Source organism: Hyla sarda, chromosome 2 (genome assembly GCF_029499605.1).
Source record: "Hyla sarda isolate aHylSar1 chromosome 2, aHylSar1.hap1, whole genome shotgun sequence".
Taxonomy (NCBI): Eukaryota; Metazoa; Chordata; class Amphibia; order Anura; family Hylidae; genus Hyla; species Hyla sarda.
Window position 1 is genome coordinate 277,550,827 of NC_079190.1, and position 26,824 is coordinate 277,577,650.

Consider the following 26,824-nt stretch of genomic DNA (forward strand, 5'->3'; position numbering starts at 1 on the left):
CTGGAGAGTTATAACATTACAGGTTATGGCTACTAGATCTATAGGGACAGAACATTGTTCCAGAGATTTATTGTGATTTGGAGTCGGGAAGGTATTTTTGGGGGACATAGGTATCAGCCTCATATGGGTTTTATGCCTTACTCTGTATCAACACAACACAGATTTAGATGAACTTGATCGACTCTGGTCTTTTTTAACCTTATGAACTATGTAATGGGACCCCACTTTAGTTCACTGTCTAGGAGCCAGATATGGTAGCCACATGATGGACCTTGCCCTCCTATCACCCATCCATGAGAAGAGTTTTCCCTGAGATCACAGCCATTCACCTGGAGCTGTATTATGGTCAGCCTATGTGTACTGAACAGACAGCCCTCATGAAGCAGCCATTAGGATAAGTTTCCTTCGGATAGGGGATAAGTTATATTGCACTACAGATCTCCTTTAAGGGCTAAAACCCACATTGGCAACCAATCAGATTGCTTCATTCATTGTGCAGAGGCCTTGTTAAAAACAAAAGAAGAAATCTGGTTGGTTGCCATGGGCAACTGGGTAACTTTTTCTCTGCTCAGATTTTGATAAATCTCCACCAATGTGTTTTTCTTGACTTTTTTTATTTTTTTTTACCTCCCATAGAAATCTAGAAAAAAATTAATAAAAAAATGATACAATCCCCTGGAAAAAAAGAGAGCATGCTGCATTTCTGGAAGACTGCCAGTGCGCAAAAATAAATTAAAAAAAATGCCACAAAGTGAAAAAAAGCTTAGTGGTTTGGCGTTTCATATTTTTCAATTGGCTCCCAGCTAAAATCTGTCTGTGGCGTTTTTGCCCATAAAAATGCCACGTGGCCAATTTGCCACCCTTTTTGGCTGGGGGGAAAAAAAAGTAGAAACACAGGCTTATGCTTTAACCTGTTAAGGACCCAGGGCGTACCTGTACGTCCTGAGTCCGCTCCCGTTCTATAACAGGGGGCGCGGCTAATAGCACGTGGCATTGATCGCGGTTATTAACTATTAACCCTTTAGACGTGGCATTCAAAGTTGAACGCCGCCTCTAAAATGAAAGTGAAACCATGCCGGTTAGCTCAGGGAGCTGTTCGGGATCGCCGCGGCGAAATCGCGGCATCCCGAACAGCTTACATGACAGCCGGAGGATCCCTACCTGCCTCCTTGTTGTCCGATCTCCGAATGACTGCTCAGTGCCTGAGATCCAGGCATGAGCAGTCAAGCGGCAGAATCATCGATCAGTGGTTTCTTATGAGAAACCACTGATCAATGTGAAAGATCAGTGTGTGCAGTGTTATAGGTCCCTATGGGAGTGGAAAAAAAAGTGAATAAAGATAATTTTACACCTTCCCTAATAAAAGTTTGAATCACCCCCCTTTTCCCATAAAAAAAAAACTGTGTAAATAAAAATAAAAATGTGGTATCGCCGCGTGCGCAAATGTCCGAATTATAAAAATATATTGTTAATTAAACCGCACGGTCAATGGCATATGCGCAAAAAAATTCCAAAGTCCAAAATAGTGCATTTTTGGTCACTTTTTATATCATGAAAAAATGAATAAAAAGCGATCAATAAGTCCTATCAATGCAAAAATGGTACCGATAAAAACATCAGATCACGGCACAAAAAATTAGCCCTCATACCGCCCCCTACACGGAAAAATAAAAGGTTATAGGGGTCAGAAGATGACAATTTTAAACGTATACATTTTGCTGCCTGTAGTTTTTATTTTTTTACAGAAGTCCGACAACATCAAACCTATATAAGTAGGGGATCATTTTAAGCATATGGACCTACAGAATAAAGAGAAGGTGTCATTTTCTATCTAAAAATGTAGAAACGGAAGCCCCCAAAATTTACAAAATGGCGGGGGGTTTTTTCAATTTTGTCTCACAATTTTTTTTTCCGTTTCGCCGTAGATTTTTGGGTAAAATGACTGACGTCATTACAAAGTAGAATTGGTGGCGCAAAAAACAAGCAATCATATGGATTTTTAGGTGAAAAGTTGAAAGAGTTATGATTTTTTAAAGGTAAGGAGGAAAAACGAAAATGCAAAAACGGAAAACCCCCGGGTCCTTAAGGGGTCAATTCCATAAAATTACACCTCTGTGTAGGGGGAGTGCTAGTCTTGGTATGTGTTTCCAGATATTTATAGCCTGCAAACCCTCCAAATCAGTGTTTTCCAAGCAGTTTTTTCTGCAGCTGTTGCAAAACTACAACTTCCAGCATGCCTGGACATGAGAGTTGTAGTTTTGCAACAGCTGGAGGCACACAGTTAACACTTCTAAATGTAAGCTCCTAATGTGACCCACAATGAGTGTTGAGCGCTACAGACAGGTGTACTTCCGGTCTACGGTCATACAGACAAAACTACAAGTCCCGGCATCCTCTGGGCGGGGCTTGTGATGATGTCACATTATCGCGCCACCGGCCTGGAGGTAATCTGCTGTGTAACGTCCAGAGGCCGGGTTTAGCATTACGACTACCGGGAATACATAGAGAGAAGACCGGAGCTGTGCAAGTATGGAGTATCTGATCGGCATCCAAGGCAGCGACTACGTGCTGGTGGCGGCAGATACTGTGTGCGCCAACAGTATCATCAAGATGAAGCATGGTGAGGAGGGACCCCTTCCTATCCATAGACCGGGGGCCACCATCGTGTCCTCTATACAGGATAGAAGGGATGAGGGGGCATCACTATGCCAGCCTGGTACTGCCCGGGGCAATGAGCAGCTGTGGGCGCCACTGAGGCTTTGTATTGCCAGGGAAAGTGATATTTATATTTAATATATTGGGGTGATGTATATCACTGGGGGATAAACAACTGAGAACCGAAACTGTCTGGCTTTTTCACATAACAACCAATCACAGCTCAGCTTTTTTTTCTTATCCAACAATGGTGAAGTGAAAGCTAGGCTGTGATTGGTTACAGCAGTAGACACAGTGGGGGAGATTTATCAAATTCGGTGTAAAGGAAGTGTTGCTGTTGCCCATAGAAACCAATCAGATGGCTTATTTCATTTTGAAAAAGTAACTGAAAAACGAAAGCTGACTGGTTGCTATGGGCAACTGCGCCACTCTTCTACACAGGTTTTGATAAATCTCCCCTAGTATTATGAGTGTTCCATCATCCTGTCAATATGGATACATTTTAATCTTGGGATAACCCCTTTAGCCTGCTACGAAGGCTTGTAAATGTGACATCAAGTTGAGCGCCAATTTGTGCATATCTTGGGTGGGAAAAAAAGTGTAAAAAAAAAAATGGTGAGGGGCGAGGCATGACACAGGGCTTGAAGAAGGTTCTGCCCCCTCAGGGCTGCATTAAAGGGAACCTGTCAGGTCCTTTAAAGGGATAGTCCAGTGGTGAAAAAACGTATCCCCTATCCTAAGGATAGGGGATAAGTTTGAGATTGCAGGCGGTCCGAACGCTGGGGCCCCCTGCGATCTCTCTGTACGGGGCCCCGGCTCTCCGGCCAAATAGCGGGTGTCGACCCCCGCACGAAGCGGCGGCCGACACGCCCCCTCAATACAACTCTATGGCAGAGCCGGAGATTGCCGAAGGCAGCACTTCGGCTCTGCCATAGAGTTGTATTGAGGGGGCGTGTCGACCGCCGCTTCGTGCGGAGGTCGACACGCTCCCTTCCCGCGGGCTGTCGGGGCTCCGTACAGAGAGATCGCAGGGGGCTCCAGCGGTTGGACCCCCCACGATCTCAAACTCATCCCCTATCCTTAGGATAGTGGATAAGTTGTTCACCACTGGGTCACCACTGGACTACTCCTTTAAAAGAGATGTCCGGCACAGACTTTTTCTATTCTGTCCTGCCCAGGCTGCAAAAAAAGACAAAACAAACTTTCACTTGCCTCAATATGTTTCCCCTGAGCTCTGCAACAGCTGATCAGTCGGCCGGGCTGTCTGCTTCCTACTTCCCTTAGCCCGGTACGTCACACGGCGCTTCAGCCTATCACGGGCCGCAGCAATGTCCCACCTCAGCCGGTGATAGGCTGAAGCACCGTGTGATGTACCGGGCTAAGGGAAGTAGGAAGTAAACAGGCCGACTGATCAGCTGTTGCGGAGCTCCGGGGAACATATGGAGGTAAGTGAAACTTTGTTTTGTCTTCTTTTGCAGCCCGGGCAGGACGAAATAGAAAAGGTCTGCGCTGGACATCTCCTTTAAAAGGGTTGTCCCAGCTCATTATTCTGGGTTTTCTGGACAGCTTCTGCTGGTTTATAGCGGCAAAGGTGGTTGGAAAAGCTGAAAACAGCCAAAGTGAGAAAGCTATGCCGTTTGCTCAACTCCTATTGTAGTCAATGGAAGTTAAGCATATTACCTAATTTTCCCGCTTCGGCTATTTTCGCGTTTCCCGACCAATTCCAGCTGCTACAAACACACCAGAGGAGCCGGAGAAAGCTAGGAGGAGTGAGTTGGGATCAGCAATTTAAAGGGGTCGTCCAGGTAGAATGTATCTTTTAGAACTGCTCTGGGAGGGGAGGGTTATTTAAAAAAAAAAAAAAAAAACTTTCCTCATTGCTGCTGGTATTACAAACCTTGTGTCCTCGCTTTCTGGTGCTTTTGGGTTCAGAGACGTTATGTCACTTGCCCACACAGCCAATCTGTGGCTTAGGTGGGACATCTCTGCCATTACTGATTGAATGAGTTGGTGTGTGGCGTCACGTACCCGAACCTGAAAGTGCTGCACAGCAGGGACCGGAGCCATGTGTTACCGACAGCAGCAAGAAAGGTACATGTTTTGTTTTCTGGTGGCTACAGAGTAATAGGAAGGGCTTATAAGGATAAAGAGTAGAGATGAGCGAATTTACAGTAAATTCGATTCGTCACGAACTTCTCGGCTCGGCAATTGATGACTTATCCTGCATAAATGAGTTCAGCTTTCAGGTGCTCCCTTGGGCTGGAAAAGGTGGATACAGTCCCAGGAGACTCTTTCCTAGGACTGTATCCACCTTTTCCAGTCCACCGGAACACCTGAAAGCTGAACTAATTTATGCAGGATAAGTCATCAACTGCCGAGCCGAGAAGTTCGTGACGAATCGAATTTACTGTAAGTTCGCTCATCTCTAGTCTCAACATACAATGGTCATCCTGGAACCAATTAATATTGTAACTTGAGGGACCACTGTACATGTGAAGCTGCCCACACATTTCAGTAAAACTTCACAGGTATAATCCAATCATACCATTAGTGGGGGAAAAGCTTGTGTAAGGTGTCCGGGACAGTTGAAGAGGTGGGGGCCGTGGTCTGTTTTTCTCAGCACCTCTCCACATACACCACAGCTGCTCGTCCTCTTGACACTAATGCATGTGCTGTCACATTATACTGTGTGATGTGAGCATAGAGAGGTGGACCATGAGACCTGTCTTCCTGACCATCCTGGATGCCTTACAAAACTTTTTTTTACCCACTAAAGGTATGACTATATTATACTTGTGAAGCCCTTTTGCAGTGTTTCCCAACCGGTGTGCCTACAGCTGTTGCAAAACTACAATTCCCAGCCAAAGGCGGAGTTGTAGTTTTGCAACAGCTGGAGGCACCCTGCTTTGGAAACACTGCCCTAATACAATGCATGGACAGCTTTGCATGTAGTTTGTATGGGATGGATGCACTTTAATATAAATAGCATGAGTCTGACCTAGTTCTGAACACGTTTTTTAGGCCATGGTTCACATGCTGAGAATGATCAGCAGCCTGCGTTGCACTATAATCGTCTGGCGGAGTGGCGTGCATCATGGGTGATTTTAGCAGACTTCCTTTATATGTTTTAGTTGTGTAGAATAGGTCTTTGCATCTGACTACCCCTCTGTGTAAGACAGTGTTTCCCATCCAGGGTTCCTCCAGCTGTTGTAAAACTACAACTTCCAGCATGCCTGGGCATATTTCCTGAGTGCAGTAAAGAATACATAGTACAGATGCAGACAGTTCGGGTTGGGTTTGGAGCTGTGACTCGCGGTAGAATCTGTCACATCATGGTGTTAGTGTGAACTGCTTAGAATTGAAAGTGAAAGAATCTGGAAATGTTCTCGGCTTCCTGCCATTTCTTAACATCCGTCATCTGCAAAATCCCCGAGCCTCTTCGCATGTTAATTTTATTGTTTGTTCCTTTGTGTCTACCTGTAAAGCCCAAGCCATCAAACATACATAAGCCTATAGTAACTTAATGTTCAAGATACTTTAGGGTTTGGCCTGTCATTTTCTGAACATTCAATGTTGCATTTGTGTCAAGAAGTGTCTTGTTAGACATTAAATGGGCACTGTCAGATACTAAAACTTTGTACATCTTGGCAAAATATTAACCTTTCTAATATACTTCATAAGAAAGATTTTAGCATCTTTTTATATCGTGGCTTATGAAATCAAGGCTTTGTCCAAGCTGAAGCACAGGAATAGACAAAGTCCAGTAAGTAAGTAAGTGAGGGTGGGCTAGCACTCCTCTGTGCACTCTCCTGTCTGATAGTACTCCTCTGTGCTCTCTTCTGCCTGATAGCACTCCTCTGTGCTCTCTCCTGTCTGATAGGACTCCTCTGTGCTCTCTCCTGTCTGATAGTACTCCTCTGTGCTCTCTCCTGTCTGATAGGACTCCTCTGTGCTCTCTCCTGTCTGATAGTACTCCTCTGTGCACTCTCCTGTCTGATAGTACTCCTCTGTGCTCTCTTCTGCCTGATAGCACTCCTCTGTGCTCTCTCCTGTCTGATAGGACTCCTCTGTGCTCTCTCCTGTCTGATAGTACTCCTCTGTGCTCTCTCCTGTCTGATAGTACTCCTCTGTGCTCTCTCCTGTCTGATAGTACTCCTCTGTGCTCTCTCCTGTCTGATAGTACTCCTCTGTGCTCTCTCCTGTCTGATAGTACTCCTCTGTGCTCTCTCCTGTCTGATAGGATTCCTCTGTGTTCTCTCCTGTCTGATAGTACTCCTCTGTGTTCTCTCCTGTCTGATAGGACTCCTCTGTGTGCTCTCCTGTCTGACAGCACTCCTCTGTGCTCTCTCCTGCCTGATAGCACTCCTCTGTGCTCACCTGTCTGACAGTACTCCTCTGTGCTCTCTCCTGTCTGATAATACTCCTCTGTGCTCTCTCCTGTCTGATAATACTCCTCTGTGTTCTCTCCTGTCTGATAGCACTCCTCTGTGCTCTCTCCTGTCTGATAGCACTCGCCTGTGCTCTCTCCTGCCTGATAGCACTCGCCCGGGCCCTCTCCTGCCTGGTAGCACTCGCCCGGGCCCTCTCCTGCCTGGTAGCACTCGCCCGGGCCCTCTCCTGCCTGGTAGCACTTGCCCGGGCCCTCTCCTGCCTGGTAGCACTCGCCCGGGCCCTCTCCTGCCTGGTAGCACTCGCCCGGGCCCTCTCCTGCCTGGTAGCACTCGCCCGGGCCCTCTCCTGCCTGGTAGCACTCGCCCGGGCCCTCTCCTGCCTGGTAGCACTCGCCCGGGCCCTCTCCTGCCTGGTAGCACTCGCCCGGGCCCTCTCCTGCCTGGTAGCACTCGCCCGGGCCCTCTCCTGCCTGGTAGCACTCGCCCGGGCCCTCTCCTGCCTGGTAGCACCCGCCCGGGCCCTCTCCTGCCTGGTAGCACCCGCCCGGGCCCTCTCCTGCCTGGTAGCACCCGCCCGGGCCCTCTCCTGCCTGGTAGCACCCGCCCGGGCCCTCTCCTGCCTGGTAGCACCCGCCCGGGCCCTCTCCTGCCTGGTAGCACCCGCCCGGGCCCTCTCCTGCCTGGTAGCACCCGCCCGGGCCCTCTCCTGCCTGGTAGCACCCGCCCGGGCCCTCTCCTGCCTGGTAGCACCCGCCCGGGCCCTCTCCTGCCTGGTAGCACCCGCCCGGGCCCTCTCCTGCCTGGTAGCACCCGCCCGGGCCCTCTCCTGCCTGGTAGCACCCGCCCGGGCCCTCTCCTGCCTGGTAGCACCCGCCCGGGCCCTCTCCTGCCTGGTAGCACCCGCCCGGGCCCTCTCCTGCCTGGTAGCACCCGCCCGGGCCCTCTCCTGCCTGGTAGCACCCGCCCGGGCCCTCTCCTGCCTGGTAGCACCCGCCCGGGCCCTCTCCTGCCTGGTAGCACCCGCCCGGGCCCTCTCCTGCCTGGTAGCACCCGCCCGGGCCCTCTCCTGCCTGGTAGCACCCGCCCGGGCCCTCTCCTGCCTGGTAGCACCCGCCCGGGCCCTCTCCTGCCTGGTAGCACCCGCCCGGGCCCTCTCCTGCCTGGTAGCACCCGCCCGGGCCCTCTCCTGCCTGGTAGCACCCGCCCGGGCCCTCTCCTGCAAATTATTTGGCCTTTTTGAATGCAGCTATTTGCTAGAAAACAGAGTAAATTACAGAGATCACTTTTAAATGATCTGATACATTAGATGAAAGGGGTTTAGAGTTTCAGCACCATCGATCTTTGTTTAGTTTGCTGTAGTACTGATGTGACAATATACCTAAGATTCTTCTAAAGCCAAGCACTGGTGTATGACAGAAGACCACTGAGGCCGGGGATTGGCTGCAGTAGTTGAGTAGACAGGCATGGCATCGCTTCAACACAGTAAACAATGACCAGTAAGGACTACAGGAACAGTAGTAGGCCTTTTGTTTGGTCTATCTTTTGATGACAAATAAATAGTTCACATGGTTCTGCTGCAGGCCTCAGCAGTGTCTTCTTAGGATAGGGAATAAGTTTCTAATGATGTGGGGGTCCGACCGCTGGGACTCCTGCCATCCCAAGAGTGGGGCTTCACTGTAGGACCTCTTAGGTTGAACCAAGACTTTATTTTAAATCTTTTTTCCTCCACAGATGTAGACAAAATGTTCAAGATGAGTGAGAAGATCTTGCTGTTGTGTGTCGGAGAGGCTGGGGACACAGTGCAGTTTGCAGAATATATTCAGAAGAATGTACAGCTGTACAAAATGAGGAATGGTAGGTTGGCCAACAGTGAAATTTAGAAGCTGTAAGTGACATTTATAAAGGGAAGTGAGTGATAAATGTGTATGGATTTTATTCAAAGAATGTGAATTGATTCCATGTACTAAGCCTTGTTGTAGAACTGCAAACTCCAGATAACATTAAAAAGGGGTACTCCGCTACTGCACATTTTGTTTCAAACTATTAGAGCCGGCGTCGGGGGTTCGTGATGTCACAACCATGCCTCCTCGTGAAATCGCCCCCCGCCCCTCAATGCAAGTCTATGGGAGGGGGCGTGGCGGCTGCCACGCCTCCTCACACAGACTTGCATTGAGGGGGCGGGGCATGACATCACGAGCCCACCGGCTCTTAGCATTCTGAACATTTTGTTTCCAACACTGAGCAGCGGAGTACCCCTTTAATCCATATTTTAGGCCCCAGTGTCTGGAATGGCATGTAAATTTAGGATGCTCGACACTAAGATTACTATTTTAATGCCACTAAAATATAAAAATGGGGACGTTAAAGGGTTTACCCACCCACAACTTTTACTACCTGTCCACTGGATTTCTTAGGGTCTGACACCAAGGACTCCCACAGATCATAAGAACGACAATCCCTTAGTCCCCGTGGAAATGGAGTGGTAATCTACTTGTGTGACCACTCCACCTTCACTTCCTGTGGGATGTACAAGTGTTCTATTCGGATATCTGTCTGTCCTATAGATATTAAATAATATGGCAGTCAAACAGGTCTCAGGCGTTGTTATTCTCATGATTGGTCAGGGTCCCAGCAGCCATGCCCCAACCGATCATACATTTATTATCTATCCTGTGAATAAATTATTTACTGTTGTGCATAAGTCATAATTTTCTGAATGAGGCAGATTTACCAATCCTTTCTAAAATGTAGCATAAATTTAGAAAAGACAATGGGGGATATTTATCAAAACCTGTCCAAAAGAAAAGTTACCCGGTTGCCCATAGCAACCAATCACCTTGCTGCTTTCATTTTTAACAAGGCCTCTGCATAATGAAAGTAGCGATCTGATTGGTTGCTATGGGCAACTGGGCAACTTTTCAGGGTTTGATAAATCTCCCCCAATGTGTGCAGTGGTGCTCACATCTGGCAAGACTTACACAATTTTACCTGTTTTTGAGTATTTTTATTTATTTATTTGTCAAAGCAATTGGTAATATCCCCCTCTTCTAAACAGTTTAGAAAAGCGTGTAATGAGGTACATACATTTTTGAAGTGTTTATATGTGCAACAGAATTCCCGCTCCCGAGACAGAATTTTGGCACATTTTACAGTAGATAGTACAGTAGAGGATCCTTTACTACTGCCATGTACAGGTTCTTATTTTTAAAAAGTACTAGAATGAATTTACATTATATAAAAAAGTGAAAAATCCCCTCCCTCAATAAAAAATTTAAACGTCAGTTTTTCCCATTATTCCCCCAAAAAAGCTTTAAAAAAATAATACACGTATTTGGTATCGCCGCGTGCATAAAAGTCTGAGCTATTAAAATATATTGTAAATTATCCCGTACGGTGAACGGCGTAAACATAAAAAAGTCCAAAATCGCACCTTTTTTTTTTTTTTTTTTTTTTTTTGTCACATTTTATTCCCAAAAACATTTTATAAAAAATTTCTAAAAAGTCAAACCTAGGAAAAAGTGGTACTGATAAAAACTACAGATCATGGCGCAAATAATGAGCCCTCATACTGCCCCATATACGGAAAAATTAGAAAGTTATAGGTGGTCAAAATAGGGCAATTTAAATATACTAATTTTGTTAAAATGGTTTGAGATTTTTTTTTTTTAAGCGGTACAATTATAGAAAAGCATATAACATGGGGATCATTTTAATCGTATTGACCCACAGAATAAAGAAAACATGTCATTTTTACCATAAATTGTACAGCGTGAAAACAAAACCTTCCAAAATTTGCTAAATTGTGTTTTTCTTTTCAATTTTCCCACATAAATAATATTTGTTTGGTTGGGCCGTACATTTTATGGTGAAATTAGTGATGTCATTACAAAGTACAATTGGTGACGCAAAAAACAAGCCCTCATATGGGTCTGTGGATTGAAATATAAAAGAAAAGAAAAAACGAAAATGCTAAAATAAAATTGGTCTTGTCCTTAAAGGGGTACTCCACCCCTAGACATCTTATCCCCTATCCAAAGGATAGGGGATAAGATGTCTGATCGCGGGGGTCCCGCCACTGGGGACCCCCGCAATATAGCATGCGGCACCCACCTGTTTCTTGTCCGGAAGCGCTGGAGGGTCTGGGTCGCGACCACGATAACGGAAGTCCATGACGTCATGACTCTGCCCCCGTGTGACGTTACGCCCGTCCCCTCAATGCAAGTCTATAAGAGGGGCCGTCACGCTCCCTCCCATAGACTTGCATTGAGGGGACGGGGTGTGACGTCACACGGGGGCGGAGTCATGTCACGGACTTCCCTTCCCAGACCCTCCAGCGCTTCTGGACAAGAAACAGGTGGGTGCCACATGCTATATTGCAGGGGTCCCCAGCAGCAGGACCCCCGCGATCAGACATCTTATCCCCTATCCTTTGGATGGGCCTGGTCCTTAAGGGGTTAATGTAGGCATTATAGGCAAGTAAAAAAAAAAAAAAAAAAAAAGTTGCATCCTGGAGTACTTCTTTTAATGACAGTAAAATCTACATTTTTTACTTGAAAATTACCAGTCATGTTGAAAACCTTTTTTTTTTTTTTTGTCGTAGGCTATGAATTGTCTCCTTCAGCAGCTGCAAACTTCACACGCAGAAACCTAGCTGACTATCTAAGAAGTAGGGTGAGTTACCAAGGATTTTATGATCTATCTCTGTGAATCCCAAAATTAGAAGGAAAAAACTGGAAAATGTGAAGAACCATGTGCAGCGTTTTACAGTTGTAATAAATGTTGGGTAACATTGTAAATACTTAAATTGGTATTCTAAGCTTAAAAAAAAGGTTCATAAGTTTACACACATTTACAGTTTTTTTTATAGTGATTCATCTTTTGTCAGTTTTTCCTTTAGCCATTTCTGTAATTTTCGGTTAAATGTTTTCGATAGAGCTTTATCTCCTCTCCATAGCCAGGCCCCTGTTTTGGTAGAGAACAGCATTTCTCTTGTGTGCCCTCTCGCAGTGTTATGTAGCTACTGTATAATGTTATTGTGGCGCTCACATGACCCCAAGAAGCAGATGGCACAGGTAAAGCTGTGATCTTTAAGTATCCTGTCTCCAAAGTGTTGAAATCCATTTGCGATGAACACGTAACGTTAATATTTCTAACGAGGGTAATTGAACACACGTTTTGGCAAACACATTTAGCAGGATGTGACATGGTGCCACGTTCCATCTCCTCTCCTTTATTCATAGGCATTGCTTCCTCCCCCTGTCCCTCTATGGGACCAGTTTTGCCCCTCTCTCTCCACTGTGCCCACACTCGCCCCACCTGTTCCAGATGGGCAGCTCAGTAGGGGACACTGGTAGAGGCAGATGTGTTTGCATGCCGGAGATGCAGCTCTGTGCCGCTGCAGATGGTGATGCCTGGGAGGGAGTGGGGTGTGTAAACTATTGTTAAAGATCACATAGTGTTCTTGGTTCCTGCTGTTATAACTAGACAATCACTGACACAGCACTTTATAGCTGCTTACATTGAAACTATATCACCTTCTCTGCCTGGTGACCTCTGTACACGAGACAATAATCTGCAGGAAAGTATAGGGCATTTAGAACTATGGAACTAGGCTGGTGAAATGCAGTATTTTTTTTATTTAAATAAACCTTTTTTGTTGTATTTATTTTGGACTGTGTGGGGTGGGGGGGGGGTGTAATTCATATGTATTGGCATGCTTCATACATGGAACCCATAAAGCCTAAGCCACAGGTCCTTTTAACTTGATAAGCCATTTCTCCTGTTCAGTTCCACTGAAGGGCAACATACTAACCTGTGATTGGTGATAAAATGTAATGCAACTTCAGTGGACAATCACTTGCCACCCCTTCTCAAATTGGAGAGTGTCACCATGTACCCTTATTTTAAAGTAAAGCTTTACCTTGGAGTCACAGGTGTGCTTTTATTACGATTATAGGAGTTTTCTGGCCACTTACATTTATTTTTTTCAAAACATTGCTCAAAATGGTGTGAAATAATTTTTAAAGCGGTATTCACCTTATCAATCCTCCTACCTATGACCACTTAAGCCAATAATTGACCATAGCGGTCGCCTTACATTTTAATCCTTTAACGAAAAGGCCTTAATAAGCAACAATTATTTATTATTTAAGATATATTATGGCAGTATGAGGTCTTGTTTTATGCAGCAGAAATGTAAAGGGAGCTTCCTATCCCAGCATAGGTGATAGGAGAGAGAAAATTTAGCATACCTTTTTTTGCTGATCTCTGTAAAATTATAAAAGTTCCTTTTTTTTTTTTTCTTTTTTAATTAATTATTTAGATTACTTGTGGATACCTAATAATGTATATTTTTTTATGTGATGTATACTTAACCTTTTTTTTATCCCCTCTTCTTTATCGCAAGTTTTCCCTGGGGGCCGTATTGCTATATCGCAAAAATCGCGATTTGATTGCTTTTGCAATATAGCCCTAACCTCAACTATGAGAGACATAATGAGAAAAAAAAATCATAAAATCACATTGTCTGAATTTATTTGCAAATTATGGTGGAAAATAAGTATTTGGTCACCTACAAACAAGCAAGATTTCTGGCTCTCACAGACCTGTAACTTCTTCTTTAAGAGTCTCCTCTGTCCTCCACTTGTTACCTGTATTAATGGCACCTGTTTGAACTTGTTATCACTGTAAAAGACACCTGTCCACAACCTCAGTCACACTCCAAACTACACTATTGCCAAGACCAAAGAGCTGTCAAAGGACACCAGAAACAAAACTGAGTTGATCCAGAAGAAGGCAAAAAAACCTCATACTAGATGTAAAAATTCCTTTCCGCAGTCAGTCAGAATAAATCCCTGGATCAACGTTCTGTCCCTATAAATCTAGTATACATAACCAGCGATGTTATTACTCTCCAAAAATGCATCCAGACCTCTTTTGAACTCTTTTACTGAGTTTACCATGATCACCTCCTCTGGCAGAGAGTTCCATAGTCTCACTGCTCTTACAGTAAATAACCCCCCATCTATGCTTTTGTAGAAACCTTCTTTCTTCAAGTCGTAGAGGATGCCCCCTTGTTATGAATACAGTCCTGGATATAAATAGATCATGCGTGAGATCTCTGTATTGTCCCCTGATATATTTATACATAGTTATTAGGTCGCCCTTAAGCCTTCTTTTTTTTCTAAACTAAATAACCCCAATTCTGAAAACCTCTTTCCATCAGCAAAGGCACTGAAGATGAAATGTGGCTGGGTCTTTCAGCCTGACAATGATCTCAAACACACTGCCTGGACAACAGAGTGGCTTTGTAAGAAGCATTTCAAGGTCCTGGAGTGGCCTAGCCAGTCTCCAGATCTCAACCCCATAGAAAAACTTTGGAGAGAGTTAAAAGTCCATTTTGCCCAGTGACAGCCCCAAAACATCACTGCTCTAGAGGAGAGCTGCATGGAGGAATGGGCCAAAATACCAGCAACAGTGTGTGAAAACTTTGTGAAGACTTACAGAATACATTTGACCTCTGTCATTGCCAACAAAGGGTATATAACAAAGTATTGAGATGGACTTTTGTTATTGACCAAATACTTATTTTCCACCATAATTTACAAATAAAATCAGACAATGTGATTTTATGGATTTTTTTTCGCATTACCTTATATACTCGATTATAAGCCGAATTTTTTCATGCCAAAAACGTCCCCCTCTGCTTATACTCGAGTGATTAGGGGCGGGGGGGGGGGGGGGGAAATCGCAGGCATACCGGTGGCAAGGGGATGGGCCGGGCCGTCCATTGTTGCCCATCTATGCTGCCGGGACCGTCCGACTTCCAGTGGTGAGCCGGTCCTGGCCGTCCATCTTGACAAGGAGGCCCTCTTCTCCGGGCCGGCCCTGTACTAGTGACGCTGTCGTGCAGGGACCGTCTGACTTCCAGTGGGGAGGGTGAGCCTGTCCGGGCCCTCCATCTTGACAGAGAGGCCCTCTTCTCTGGCCCGGCCCTGGACTAGTGACTCTGCATTGACACTGCCGTGCAGGGACGTCCGTGCGCAGCAGACGTCAGGGGCGTCCCTACGCGTCGTCATCAATGCAGCGTCACTAGTCCAGGGCCAGCCCGCAGCAGAGAAATGGGCCTCTCGGTCAAGATGGATTGCCCAAAGCAGCTCACCCTCCCCACTAGAAGTCAGACGGTCCCTACAGCAATGTTGGACGGCTGATAGGGAAGGACTAACAGAGCTGCAACTGGGGAGGTGAGTAGACAACGATAGAGGGGGGTCTAGATGATGACAGGGGGGTATGAGGGGGATCTGGATAATTATATGGGGGCCAAGGGGGATCTGTATAATGGGGGGATGAGGGGGTCTGGATGATGACGGGGGGGGGGGGGAGTCTGGATGATGACAGTGGGAGTTGGGATGATGAGAGGAGGGCGGGATGATGTATTTCCCACCCTAGGCTTATACTCGAGTCAATACGTTTTCCTGGGTTTTTGGGGTGAAATTAGGGGGCTCTGCTGATATTCGGAACGGCTAATACTCGAGTATATACGGTATGTCTCTCATAGTTGAGGTATACCTATGATGAAAATGACAGGCCTCTCTCATCTTTTTAAGTGGGAGAACTTGCACAATTGGTGTCTGACTAAATTCTTTTTTGCTCCATTGTAGTATTGGTGATAGGGGGATGAACAGTGTTGCATGGAGCTCACTCCTGGTGCCATATACTGCTGTATTATGCTCAGTCAGATGCTTTATGTGTTGGGGTATTCTCCCCTTGAAGCAATGATTGTGGCAAAAAAATATCTCTGTACATACAGGATCAAACATGCCATAACAGTTTGTAAAGCAATATGCATTATATATATATATATATATATATATATATATATATATATATATATATATATATATATATAAAAAATATAATTTATATAAAATATAAAAATATAGTTTGTGTGTAGAGCGAATGCGGCAAGAAGGGGGCGGGGGGCCATGGGCTGCTTACCGGAACAGCGGCAGGAGGAGTGGGGCCGTAAAGTGCAGCGGTGGAGAAGGCTGCAGTGAAGATCGCTGGTAAGTGATCTTCACTGTGGCCTTCTAAAAGTTGCAAAACTACAACTCCCAGCATGCCTAGACATCCAAAGATTGTCTTGGCATGCTGGGAGTTGTAGTTCTGCAACATCTGGAGGACTACAGTTTGGAGACCACTGTGTGGTGGTCTCTAAACTGTGGTCCTCCAGATGTTGCAAAACTACAGATTTCAGCATGCACTGACTTTCTGGACATGATGGGAGTAGTAGTTTTGCAACATCTGAAGTGGCACAGTTTGGAGACCACTATATCGTGGTCTCCAAACTGTAGCCCTCCAGATGTTGTAAAACTGCAATTCCCAGCATGCCCAGACAGTCAAGGATGCTGGGCGTGTAGTTCTGCAATATCTGGCCCTTCATATTTTGCAGAACTACAACTTCCAGCATGCCTGGACAGTCTGGGCATGCTTGGAGTTGTAGTTTTGCAACATCTGGAGGTCTACAGTTTGGAGACCACTACTTAGCGATCTTCTTCCCCAGTTGTTACATAACTACAACTCCTAGCATGCCTTTCGGCTATCAGTGCATGCTGGGAGTTGTAGTTTTGCAACAGCTGGAGGCACACTGTTTGGAATCACTGAGCTAGAGTCTGTTTCCTAAGGCTGGGTTCACACAACGTTTTCTTAAATACGGCTCCCGTATACGGTTGGGAGGAGGGGGGGGGCTTAATCGCGGCGCCCGCACTCGTTTTCGGCCGTATGCGGTTTCCCGACCACAGGCAAAAACGTGGTCGACCACGTTTTTGCCTGCGGTCGGGAAACCGCATACGGCCGAAAACGAAGCCGACCGGAGGCTGCGGTTCACTCCGGTCGGCTCATAGACATACATTAAATACGGTTCCCGAATACAGCTGAGTGCGGGCGCCGCGAGTAAGCCCCGCCCCCCCTCCTCCCAACCATATACGGGAGGCGTATTTAACAAAACGTGGTGTGAACCCAGCCTAACTCAGTGGTTCCCCACCACCAGTGCATTCTGGGAGTTGTAGGTTTGCAACAGCTGAGGGTTTGGGGCATCCCCCCAGGGTACATTCACACGGGCGGGTTTACAGTGGGTTTCCTGCTACAAGTTTGAGCTGCGGAAAATTTTCCGCCGCAGCTCAAACTCCCAGCGGAAAACTCACTGTGAACCCTTGCCTGTGTGAATGTACCCTAAAAACACTACACTAACACATAATGAAGGGTAAAACGCTACATATACACCACCTTACACTACCCCCCCCCCCCCCCCCCCCCCCCCAATAAAAATGAAAACGTGTCGTACAGCAATGTTTCCCAGTATTGCTGGACAGACATTGACTGTCCTGGCAGGCTAGGAGTCTTTTAACAGCTGGAGGCACCCTGTTTGAGAAACGCTGCCGTAGGGTTTTGGTGGAGACAAGCCCCATCCTTGTATCCGGGTCCGCTCCTATTGCAAATTCCTAATTTAGGATGGCACTAGCTAACTGCGGAGCCCTGTTGCATTTCAAGGCAACAGCTTAGTGCCACATATGGGGTATTTCTGTACTCAGGTGAAATTGCGTTACAAATTTTGGGGAGTTTTCTCCTTTTACCCCTTATGTAAAGAAAAAAAAAAGTAAAATTTTTACACTAACATGCTGGTGTTGCCCCATACTTTTCATTTTCACAAGAGGTAAAAGGAGAAAAAGACCCCCAAAATTTCTAACGCAATTTCTTCCAAGTATGGAAATACCCAATATGTGGGTGTAAGATACTCTACGGACGAACTACATGGCTCAGGAATGAGAGAGCGCCATGTATATTTGAGGCCTAAATTGGTGATTTGCACAGAGGTGGCTGATCGTTACAGCGGTTTTGACATAAACACAAAAAAAAAACACCCACATGTGACCCCATTTCGGAAACTACACCCCTCACGGAACGTAACAAGGGATATAGTGAGCCTTAACACCCCACAGTTGTTTGACAAATTTTCGTTAAAGTTCGACTTGAAATTTTCCCTGAAATGGGGTTACCCCAAATTTTTCATTTTCACAAGGGGTAATAGGAAAAAAGCCTCCCAAAATTTGTAACCCCATTTCTTCTGAGTATGGAAATACCTCATATGTGGATGTAAAGTGCTCAGCTGGCGCACTACAATGCTCAGAAGAGAAGGAGCGCCATTGGGCTTTTGGAGAGAGAATTAGGCTGGAATTGAAGGCAATGTGTGTTTACAAAGCCCCCATGGTGCCAATGGACCCCATCTTGGCAACTACACCCCTCACGTAATGTAATAAGGGGTACAGTGAGCATTTACACTTCACAGGTGTCTGACAGATTTTTTGAACAGTCGTCCGTAAAAATGAAAAATTCTAATTTTCATTTGCACAGCCCACTGTTCCAAAGATCTGTCAAACGCCAGTGGGGTGTAAATGCTCACTGCACCCCTTATAAAATTCAGTGAGGGGTGTAGTTTCCAAAATGGGGTCACATGTGGGGGGTCCACTGTTCTGGCACCACGGGGGGGGGGGGGGGGGCTTTGTAAATGCACTTGGCCCCCGACTTCCATTCCAACCAAATTCTCTCTCCAAAAGCCCAGTGGCGCTCCTTCTCTTCTGAGCGTTGTAGTTTGCTCACAGAGCACATTACATCCACTAATGGGGTATTTCCATACTCGGGAGAAATGGGGTTACACATTTTTGGGGGCTTTTTCTTCTATTACCCCTTGTGAAAATGAAAAATTTTGGGTAACAGCAGCATTTTATTGAGACCATTTTATTTTTTATTTTTTTTATGTCCTACTTTAATGAAAGTTTTTCAATCACCTGTGGGGTGTTAAGGCTCACTGTACCCCTTGTTACGTTCCCTGAGGGGTGTAGTTTCCAAAATAGTATGCCATGTGTTTTTTATTTTATTTTATCTGGCTTTATGGGGGCTTCCTAAATGCGACATGCCCCCCAAAAACCATTTCAGCAAAATTCGCTCTCCAAAAGCCCAATGGCGCTCCTTCCCTTCTGAGCCCTCTAGTGCACCCACAGAGCACTTTACATCCACATATGAGGTATTTCCTTACTCGAGAGAAATGGGTTACACATTTGGGGGGGCATTTACTCCTTGTGAAAATGAAACGTTTGGGGGTAACACCAGCATTTTTAGTGTTAAAAATCTAATTTTTCATTTTCACGTCCACTTTAACCAAAGTTCGTCAATCACCTGTGGGGTATAAAGACTCAATTTACCCCTTGTTACGTTCCTTGAGGGGTGTAGTTCCCAAGATAGTGTGCCATGTGTTTTTTTTTTTTTTTTTTTTTTTTTTTTTTTTTTATTACTCTTTTGGCATCATGGGGGCTTCCTGAATGCGACATGCCGCCCAAAAACCATTTCAGCAAAATTCGCTCTCCAAAATGCCATTGTCACTCCTTCCCTTCTGAGCCCTCTAGTGCACCCACAGAACACTTCACATCCACATATGAGGTATTTCCTTACTCGAGAGAAAATGAATTACAAGTTTTTGGGGGCCTTTTTACCTTTTACCCCATGTAATAATGAAAAAAATTGGGCTACAATAACATGTTAGTGTAAAAAATTGAGATTTTGATTTTTCTCCTCCATTTCGCTGCTATTCCTGTGAAACGCCTAAAGGGTTAACAAACTTTTTGAATGTCATTTTGAATACTTTGAGGGGTGCAGTTTTCATAATGGGGTCCATTATAGGGGATTGCCAACATAAAGATCCTCAAATTCACTTCTAAACTTAACGTGTCCCTGAAAAAAATCAGATTTTGGAAAATTGCTGCTTTACTTTGAAGACAACTGATGTCTTCAAAAAGTAAAAACATGTCAACTTTATGATGCATCATAAAGTAGACATATTGTATATGTGAATCAATGTATGATTTATTTGACATGTCCCTTTTCCTTACAAGCAGAGAGCTTCATAGTTAGAAAAATGCAAAATTTTCAAATTTTTCCTGAAATTTTAGAATTTTTCACCAAGAAATGATGCAAGTATCAATGTAAATTTACCACTAACATGAAGTAGAGTATGTCACGAAAAAACAATCTCTGAATCAAATTTATTAATGCATAAAGTGATAGAGGTCAGATTTGCAAAAAATGCTCCCATCCTTAGGGTCATAATGGGCTCCGTCCCCAAGGGTTTAAGATATATATTAACATAGATATAATCTATATTTGTTCTAACTCCATAACCCACTCGGTTTTCAAGCCGCTCTGGTGTATTCTCATTGAGCTTGGCTCTATTTTGTACATCTAATGTTATAGTTTGGATATTTGTCTTTTTAACCAATGCTGACACAGTTACAGAATCGCAGGTATAAACTCCCCAGCCCCTATGTGTCTCTCTCTGGGGGATCTGAAACTGAGACAGTGTTGCGATCTCACTCTTCAACACAGATGTGCTAAGCAGCGAGTACCTGCTGAGCGCAGAGGAGTCGTCACATCAGCAGAATGCACTCGCGTGCAGACCTCTTTTTTTTTTTTTTTTTTTTTCCCCAGGGGTCTCCATATAAAATTAAAAGCTCCTATATAACCATACAGACATTGTATAATGTGAGTAATTATTTAGATACTGATTGCATTTATCTGCAAGATGTTAAATTAATTCTCTTTTTAGAAAGTGAACATGTGCATTTTTTTTTTTTTTTTGTGGGGGGTTGATTTGTTTTCGATCTTGAAGTCTCTTGAATTTTTATTTTTTTTTAAGTGCATTTAACAAAGACTTCAAAAACATCATCCATAAATCCAACAAATATACTTTATGCACATTACCTCTCCAGCGCACACCACTTTTAATTCCAAGAAAGAAGAAAATTTAAAAACCAAATCCTTATAAAGTCTTCTTCAATCGGTTAATCCATTGTAAGGTTCCATAGATCCAATGTGTCTTACTGTTTTTCTCCCCTCTTCTTACCAGATCATTTTAAAATACATATTGAAATAGGATCTAGATCAGTGGTCTTCATCCTGCGGACCTCCAGATGTTGCAAAACTACAACTCTCAGCATGCCCGGACAGCCGTTGGCTTTCCGGGCATGCTGGGAGTTGTAGTTTTGCAACATCTGGAGGTCCGCAGGTTGAAGACCACTGATCTAGACAGTAATAGGAAGTTGAAAGGACGTTTCCTATTGTCGATTTGGTGTCTTTTCGGTTATCCTATTGGTCTTGAATACTGTTCTCTAGCCTTACCCTCGGACCCCTGCATGTTGCATCCTGGCTGTCGGCAGCTTCTATTAACACTATGGACCCTTTTAAGCCATAGCATTATTGAAATTACTACAGTCCGAAACATATCCCCGGATGTTGACAATAGTCAAAAAAGTGTACGTATATCACTTTACTTCTGGGTCAGGATCATAAACCAGCACTTCAAAAAGAGAACTTCCTGCGGTTGCTGCATGTTAACTGTTACTTCTTGGATTCTGTTAGTTTTTTCATAATTTTACAATGATTTTTATAAGTCATCCACAATGCATGTTATTTATTCCATATGTGCATGTGCAGCAAGTGCACTGAAACCCTATGCGTTTTACATTGTATTAGCAATGAGGTAGTAATGTGCCAACTTTCACCAAGGTTCAATAACATTGGCACTATATACCCGCCCCTGTGTATCACTTGCCCTGCTGTTCTGGTTTCTTCCCATCCTCTCTTTCTTTCCCCACGTTTGTTACTGTTATGTTTCCTTCCGCCAGATGTCTCGCCACTGTCAGTCACCACCCCTGTGCGGTCTCACTGTACGGCATGTTTTAGTGTCTTGTCACCACCGTGCCCCCCCGGAGCTGAGAACTCTGTGGAATGTCACACTTTGCTGAATCAGAAAACACAATATTGTAGCCAAACTAAAGGGATAGTTTACATCAAATTGGATGTGTGTACGAACGGGTGTTTCCATAGGTCTGTAAATCTGACCTATTTTCCCTTAGGGTATGTTCACACTGATTAATATTTGTGCGGAATTCTCGCTGAAAAATCTGCTTAAAAATGACTATTTTTTTTTTCTGCACGGAATCTGTGCGGAATTCCGCACAGAAATCAGTGTGGAATTCAGTGCGGCATAGGAGACATTATTAAAAAATTATTTTTTTTGCGCAAATTCCACGGGAATTCCCCGCAATTTCCGTGCGGAAGTGTGGCGGACTGAAAAAAAAATTTACATTGAGTTCTATGGGGTTAGGATTCAAATTCCGCAGGAAGAAAGAACATGTTCATTCTTCATGCAGAACGGAATTCAGTGACAGAATTCCGCTAGCGGAAATATCTCAGTGTGAACTGAGGAGCAGGAATGTAATTACATAATATTGGGTTTTTCACTGCTGAATGAATTGTAGAGGAATAAGCGAGCAGAATTACTTGCAGAAATTCCTCTCCAAACCTTCAGTGTGAACATACCCTTAGTGACATGCATATCTCTTCGTGCTATTTAGGAGGGCAGAATATGTCCCAGCCATTGATCAGTGAAATGACTGAACTTGTCTGAGACAATGACAATATATTAAAATCTATATCTACTTTGCTTTTCGGAGAAATATTTTTTGATAACATAGGGGGAGATTTATCAAAACCTGTCCAGGGGAAGTTGCTGAGTTGCCCATAGCAACCAATCAGATCACTTCTTTCATTTTTAACAAGGCCTCTGCAAAATGAAAGAAGCGATCTGATTGGTTGCTATGGGCAACTCGGCAATTTTTCCTCTGGACAGGTTTTGATATATCTCCTCCCTAATTGTTATATTTTTATAAAGCACTGCAAAAAAAATGAGGATAAGAGAAGTCTGGTCTGTCAGCACTAGTAACATAGTTCATAAGGTTGAAAAAAGACCAGAGTCCATCAAGTTCAACCTATAGCCCTAATGAGTCCCTACTGAGTTTATCCAGAGGAAAGCAAAAAACCCTCTTACTAGAGGTAAAAATTCCTTCCCGACTCCAAATATGGCAGTCAGAATAAATCCCTGGATCAATGTTCTGTCCCTATAAATCTAGTATACATAACCAGCGATGTTATTACTCTCCAAAAATGCATCCAGACCCCTTTTTAAATTCAGAGTTCACCATGACCATCTCTTCTGGCAGAGAATTCCACAGTCTCACTGCTCTTACAGTAAAGAACCCCCGTCTGTGCTGGTGTAGAAACCTTCTTTCCTCCAAACGTAGAGGATGCCCCCTTGTTATAGATACAGTCCTGGGTATAAATAGATCATGGGAGAGATCTCTGTACTGCCCCCTGATCTATTTATACATAGTTATTAGGTCGCCCCTAAGGGTGCATGCACACCACGTTTTTGCTATCTAGTTCCCGTATCAGGTTTTTTGTAAAAAAACGGATAGGCAAAAACCGGACTCAACCGTATTAAACCTTGTGCACATAGATCAACCTGTATACGGTTTGAATCGTGAAGTACGGTTTAATCCGGCTGTATCAGTTTTCACCCTAAAAAAAGTATACGTCTGTCAATGTTCGCCTTGTTTTTAAATAGTTTTTCCAGAAAGAACATTCTAGAAGGTGGGTGGTGTTTTCGGCTTGCATTGCGCATGTACAATAATAAAAACGGAGGGATTAAAACTGATGCAACCGTACACTCATACGGTTTAGTCCGGTTCTCATTGACTTCCATGTTAATAAAAACGTATCCGGTTAGGATACGGTTGATCAACCGGACCTAAAAACGCTGTATACTCCGGTTGCGAACACGGCTGAAAAACCGGGCCCAACCGTAAAAGTCGCAAAACGGACATAACCGTATGATGCGTTTGCAATGCGGTTTGCAATGTTAAGTCAATACATCCGGTTTTCAATACGTTTTAGTATGGTTTTTGAAGGAAAACTGTATACGGGAACTGGATAGCAAAAACATGGTGTGCATGCACCCTAAGCCTTCTTTTTTCTAAACTAAATAACCCTAATTCTGACCTTCCTGGGTCTGTAGTTATCCCATTCCCCGTATTAGGCTGGGTTCACACTACGTTTTTCAACTACGGTTCCCGCATAGGTTTTCATTAGTGAAAACGTATGGAACGGTGTTGAAAGCCGTATACATAGGCAAAGCATTGCAAACCGTATGCACTCTGATGCATACGGTTGCGTACGGTTTGCTTGCAATACGTTTTTTAAACAGTACTCCAAACCGTGTTTGACCACGGTTTTGACTCCAGTTTTAAAACCGTATTGCAACCGCATACCTTTTTTTTTTTTAAACATGGACGTCAATGGGAAACGCACATGTATACGGTTCCATACGGCAAAACCGTATGCGTTTTTTCTTTGCACATACGCAGTTGCATCCTAAAGTCCCCACCCAAGACCCCTCCCATTAAAAATGGACAGAATTTTCCAAAACGTATGTTTTTTTTTTTTTTTTTAAATAAAAACTGACGGAACTGTATGCACTTTTAAAAACAGTATACGGTTTACTTTTTCCCATACAGTTCCATCCGTTTTTTCCCCATACGGTTTTTGATAGAAAATGTAGTGTGAACCCAGCCTTATCCTGTTGCCCGTCTTTGAACCCTCTCCAGCTCCACTATATCTTTCTTGTACACTGGTGCCCAGTCTGCAAAAGGGAACTTCTTTCTGGGGTTAGGAAATGGAACAACCAGTATGGCCATTATCACAGCTCTTACACACTAGCTATTGGTCACTTTTATTAATGCAGATCTTCCAGGGTATTGTTTCCCAACCAGGGTGCCTCCAGCTGTGGCAAAACTACAACTCCCAGCATGCTCGGACAGCCTTTGGCTGTCCGAGCATGCTGGGAGTTGTAGTTTTGCTGGAGCTGGAGGCCCCCTGGTTGGAATACACTGTTCCAGGGTATAGCCTAGAATGGATCCTACAGAATGCATCATTGCTTCGCTAGCATTCCGGAAAGCTGTAAGACCACTGTTGGCTGTCTGTAATAGAAATATATTGCTAGTCAACCAGCTTTCCCAGATGCAGCATGACAGCCAATAGAAATGGAAAGATTTATATTGTGATTTCCGATGAAAAAATGAGCCGGGGGGGGGGGGGGGGGGTGCATTGATCCTTTGTGTTTTGTAGTAAGATACAGAATGTGGAGGGGATAGCTACCTCCCGCTGGGCTGTTCCTGGTTAAGAATGGGTAAAATAGTTCATCCCTTGTGCCCGAGCGTGTCAAGAGGAAGTCTGACATGATAAGCGGCACAGATGTATTGGTTTAATTAAAACTGCCTCACACCCTTTTATTTATGCCTGAGCTTCTCACACATGCAGAAAGCTGGCATCTCGAGAGTCGCACAAACCTTTAGCGAGACATCTCCTGCACCGCTCTTTAAACACTGAGAGATCCCCCTCCTCCCCATTCCTCCTCCTGTTAATTGTGACTGCGGCTCGGATGTGTAGGCATAAATAAATGTTAGAGAGGCTAATTAAATTAAGAGCCGGGGCCAGAGCTGTGCCGCTTCTGCCCGCTGCACCCAGTCCACGGCTAGCATCCACTACTCACACACACCAATGCTGGCCTCCTATTTCTTTCTCACATTCAATTGTTCTTGTTCACTTCTTTTTCCGCATTATTCTGTTAACTAATTAAAGCTAATGGATGGGAGTTCATCCATATTATCACGTGCCAGTGTAAGAAGAGACCCTAATGTATGCATAATCCACATCCTTGTTTTATTAGTGTGACACTAATAGAATCTATGGGGAGATCGGTCATTGCAGTTAGTATTTTTAGTGGAAATAAAATAGAGGTATGGTTCCCAAGTTACTTGCCATCTTTCCATTGTGAGTGAATATGCCCAATATTACAGCTGCATTGGTTGACAGATGGCATGTTCCATTTACTACCTATAAGAAGGGGGACTCCAGTGGAAAACTGGCACCAGTTTTTTTTAAATCAACTGGTGCCAGAAAGTTAAACAGATTTGTAAATTATTTCCATAAAAAAAAGAAAATCTTAATCCTTCCAGAACTTATTAGCTGCAGAGGAAATTATTTTCTTTTTGGATTTCTCTTCTGTCACGAGCACAGTGCTCTCTGCTGACACCTCTGTCCATTTTAAAGGGGTACTCCGCCCCTGGCATCTTAACCCCTATCCAAAAGATAGGGGATAAGATGTTCGCCGCGGTCCCGCTGCTGGGGACCCTGGTTATCGCCGCTGCGGCACCCCGCCATCATTACTGCACAGAGCGAGTTAGCTCTGTGCGTAATGACAGGCGATACAGGGGGACGTCATGGCTCCGCCCCTCATGACATCACGGCCCGTCCCCTTAATGCAAGTCTATGGCAGGGGGCGTGAGGACCGCCACGCCCCTTCCCATAGACTTGTATTGACGGGGGCGGGCCGTGACGTCACAAGTAATGATAGCGCAGTAATGATAGCGGGGTGCTGCAGCAGCGATCCCCGGGGTCCCCAGCAGCGGGACCGCGGCGATCTAACATCTTATCCCCTATCCTTTGGATAGGGGATAAGATGTCTAGGGGCGGAGTACCCCTTTAAGAGTCCAGAGTAGGAGAAAATCCCCATAGCAAACATATGCTGCTCTGGACAGTTCCTAAAATGGGTGTCAGCAGAGAGCACTGTGGTCGTGACAGAAAAGATATCCAAAAAGAAAAGAATTTCCTCTGTAGTATTCAGCAGCTAATAAGTATTGGAAGGATTAAGATTTTTCTTGTTATAGAAGTAATTTACAAATCTGTTTAACTTTCTAGCACCAGCTAATAAAAAAATAAAAAAAATTTCACTGGAGTACCCCTTTAAGAGCAAAGTAGTCCAACTCAAAGGG

At 44.5% G+C, this 26,824-nt stretch overlaps 1 protein-coding gene across 1 annotated transcript in view; it reads left to right on the forward strand.

Moving 5' to 3' along the window:
* The first annotated feature begins 2,412 nt into the window (after nt 1–2,412).
* PSMB2 (proteasome 20S subunit beta 2) overlaps nt 2,413–26,824 on the forward strand; it is a 31,359-nt gene continuing 6,947 nt past the window's right edge. The window contains exons 1-3 of the mRNA XM_056557198.1: nt 2,413–2,620; nt 8,778–8,900; nt 11,647–11,717. Coding sequence (XP_056413173.1) covers nt 2,530–2,620; nt 8,778–8,900; nt 11,647–11,717 — 285 coding nt within the window. The 5' untranslated portion in view covers nt 2,413–2,529. The remainder of the gene's footprint in view (nt 2,621–8,777; nt 8,901–11,646; nt 11,718–26,824) is intronic.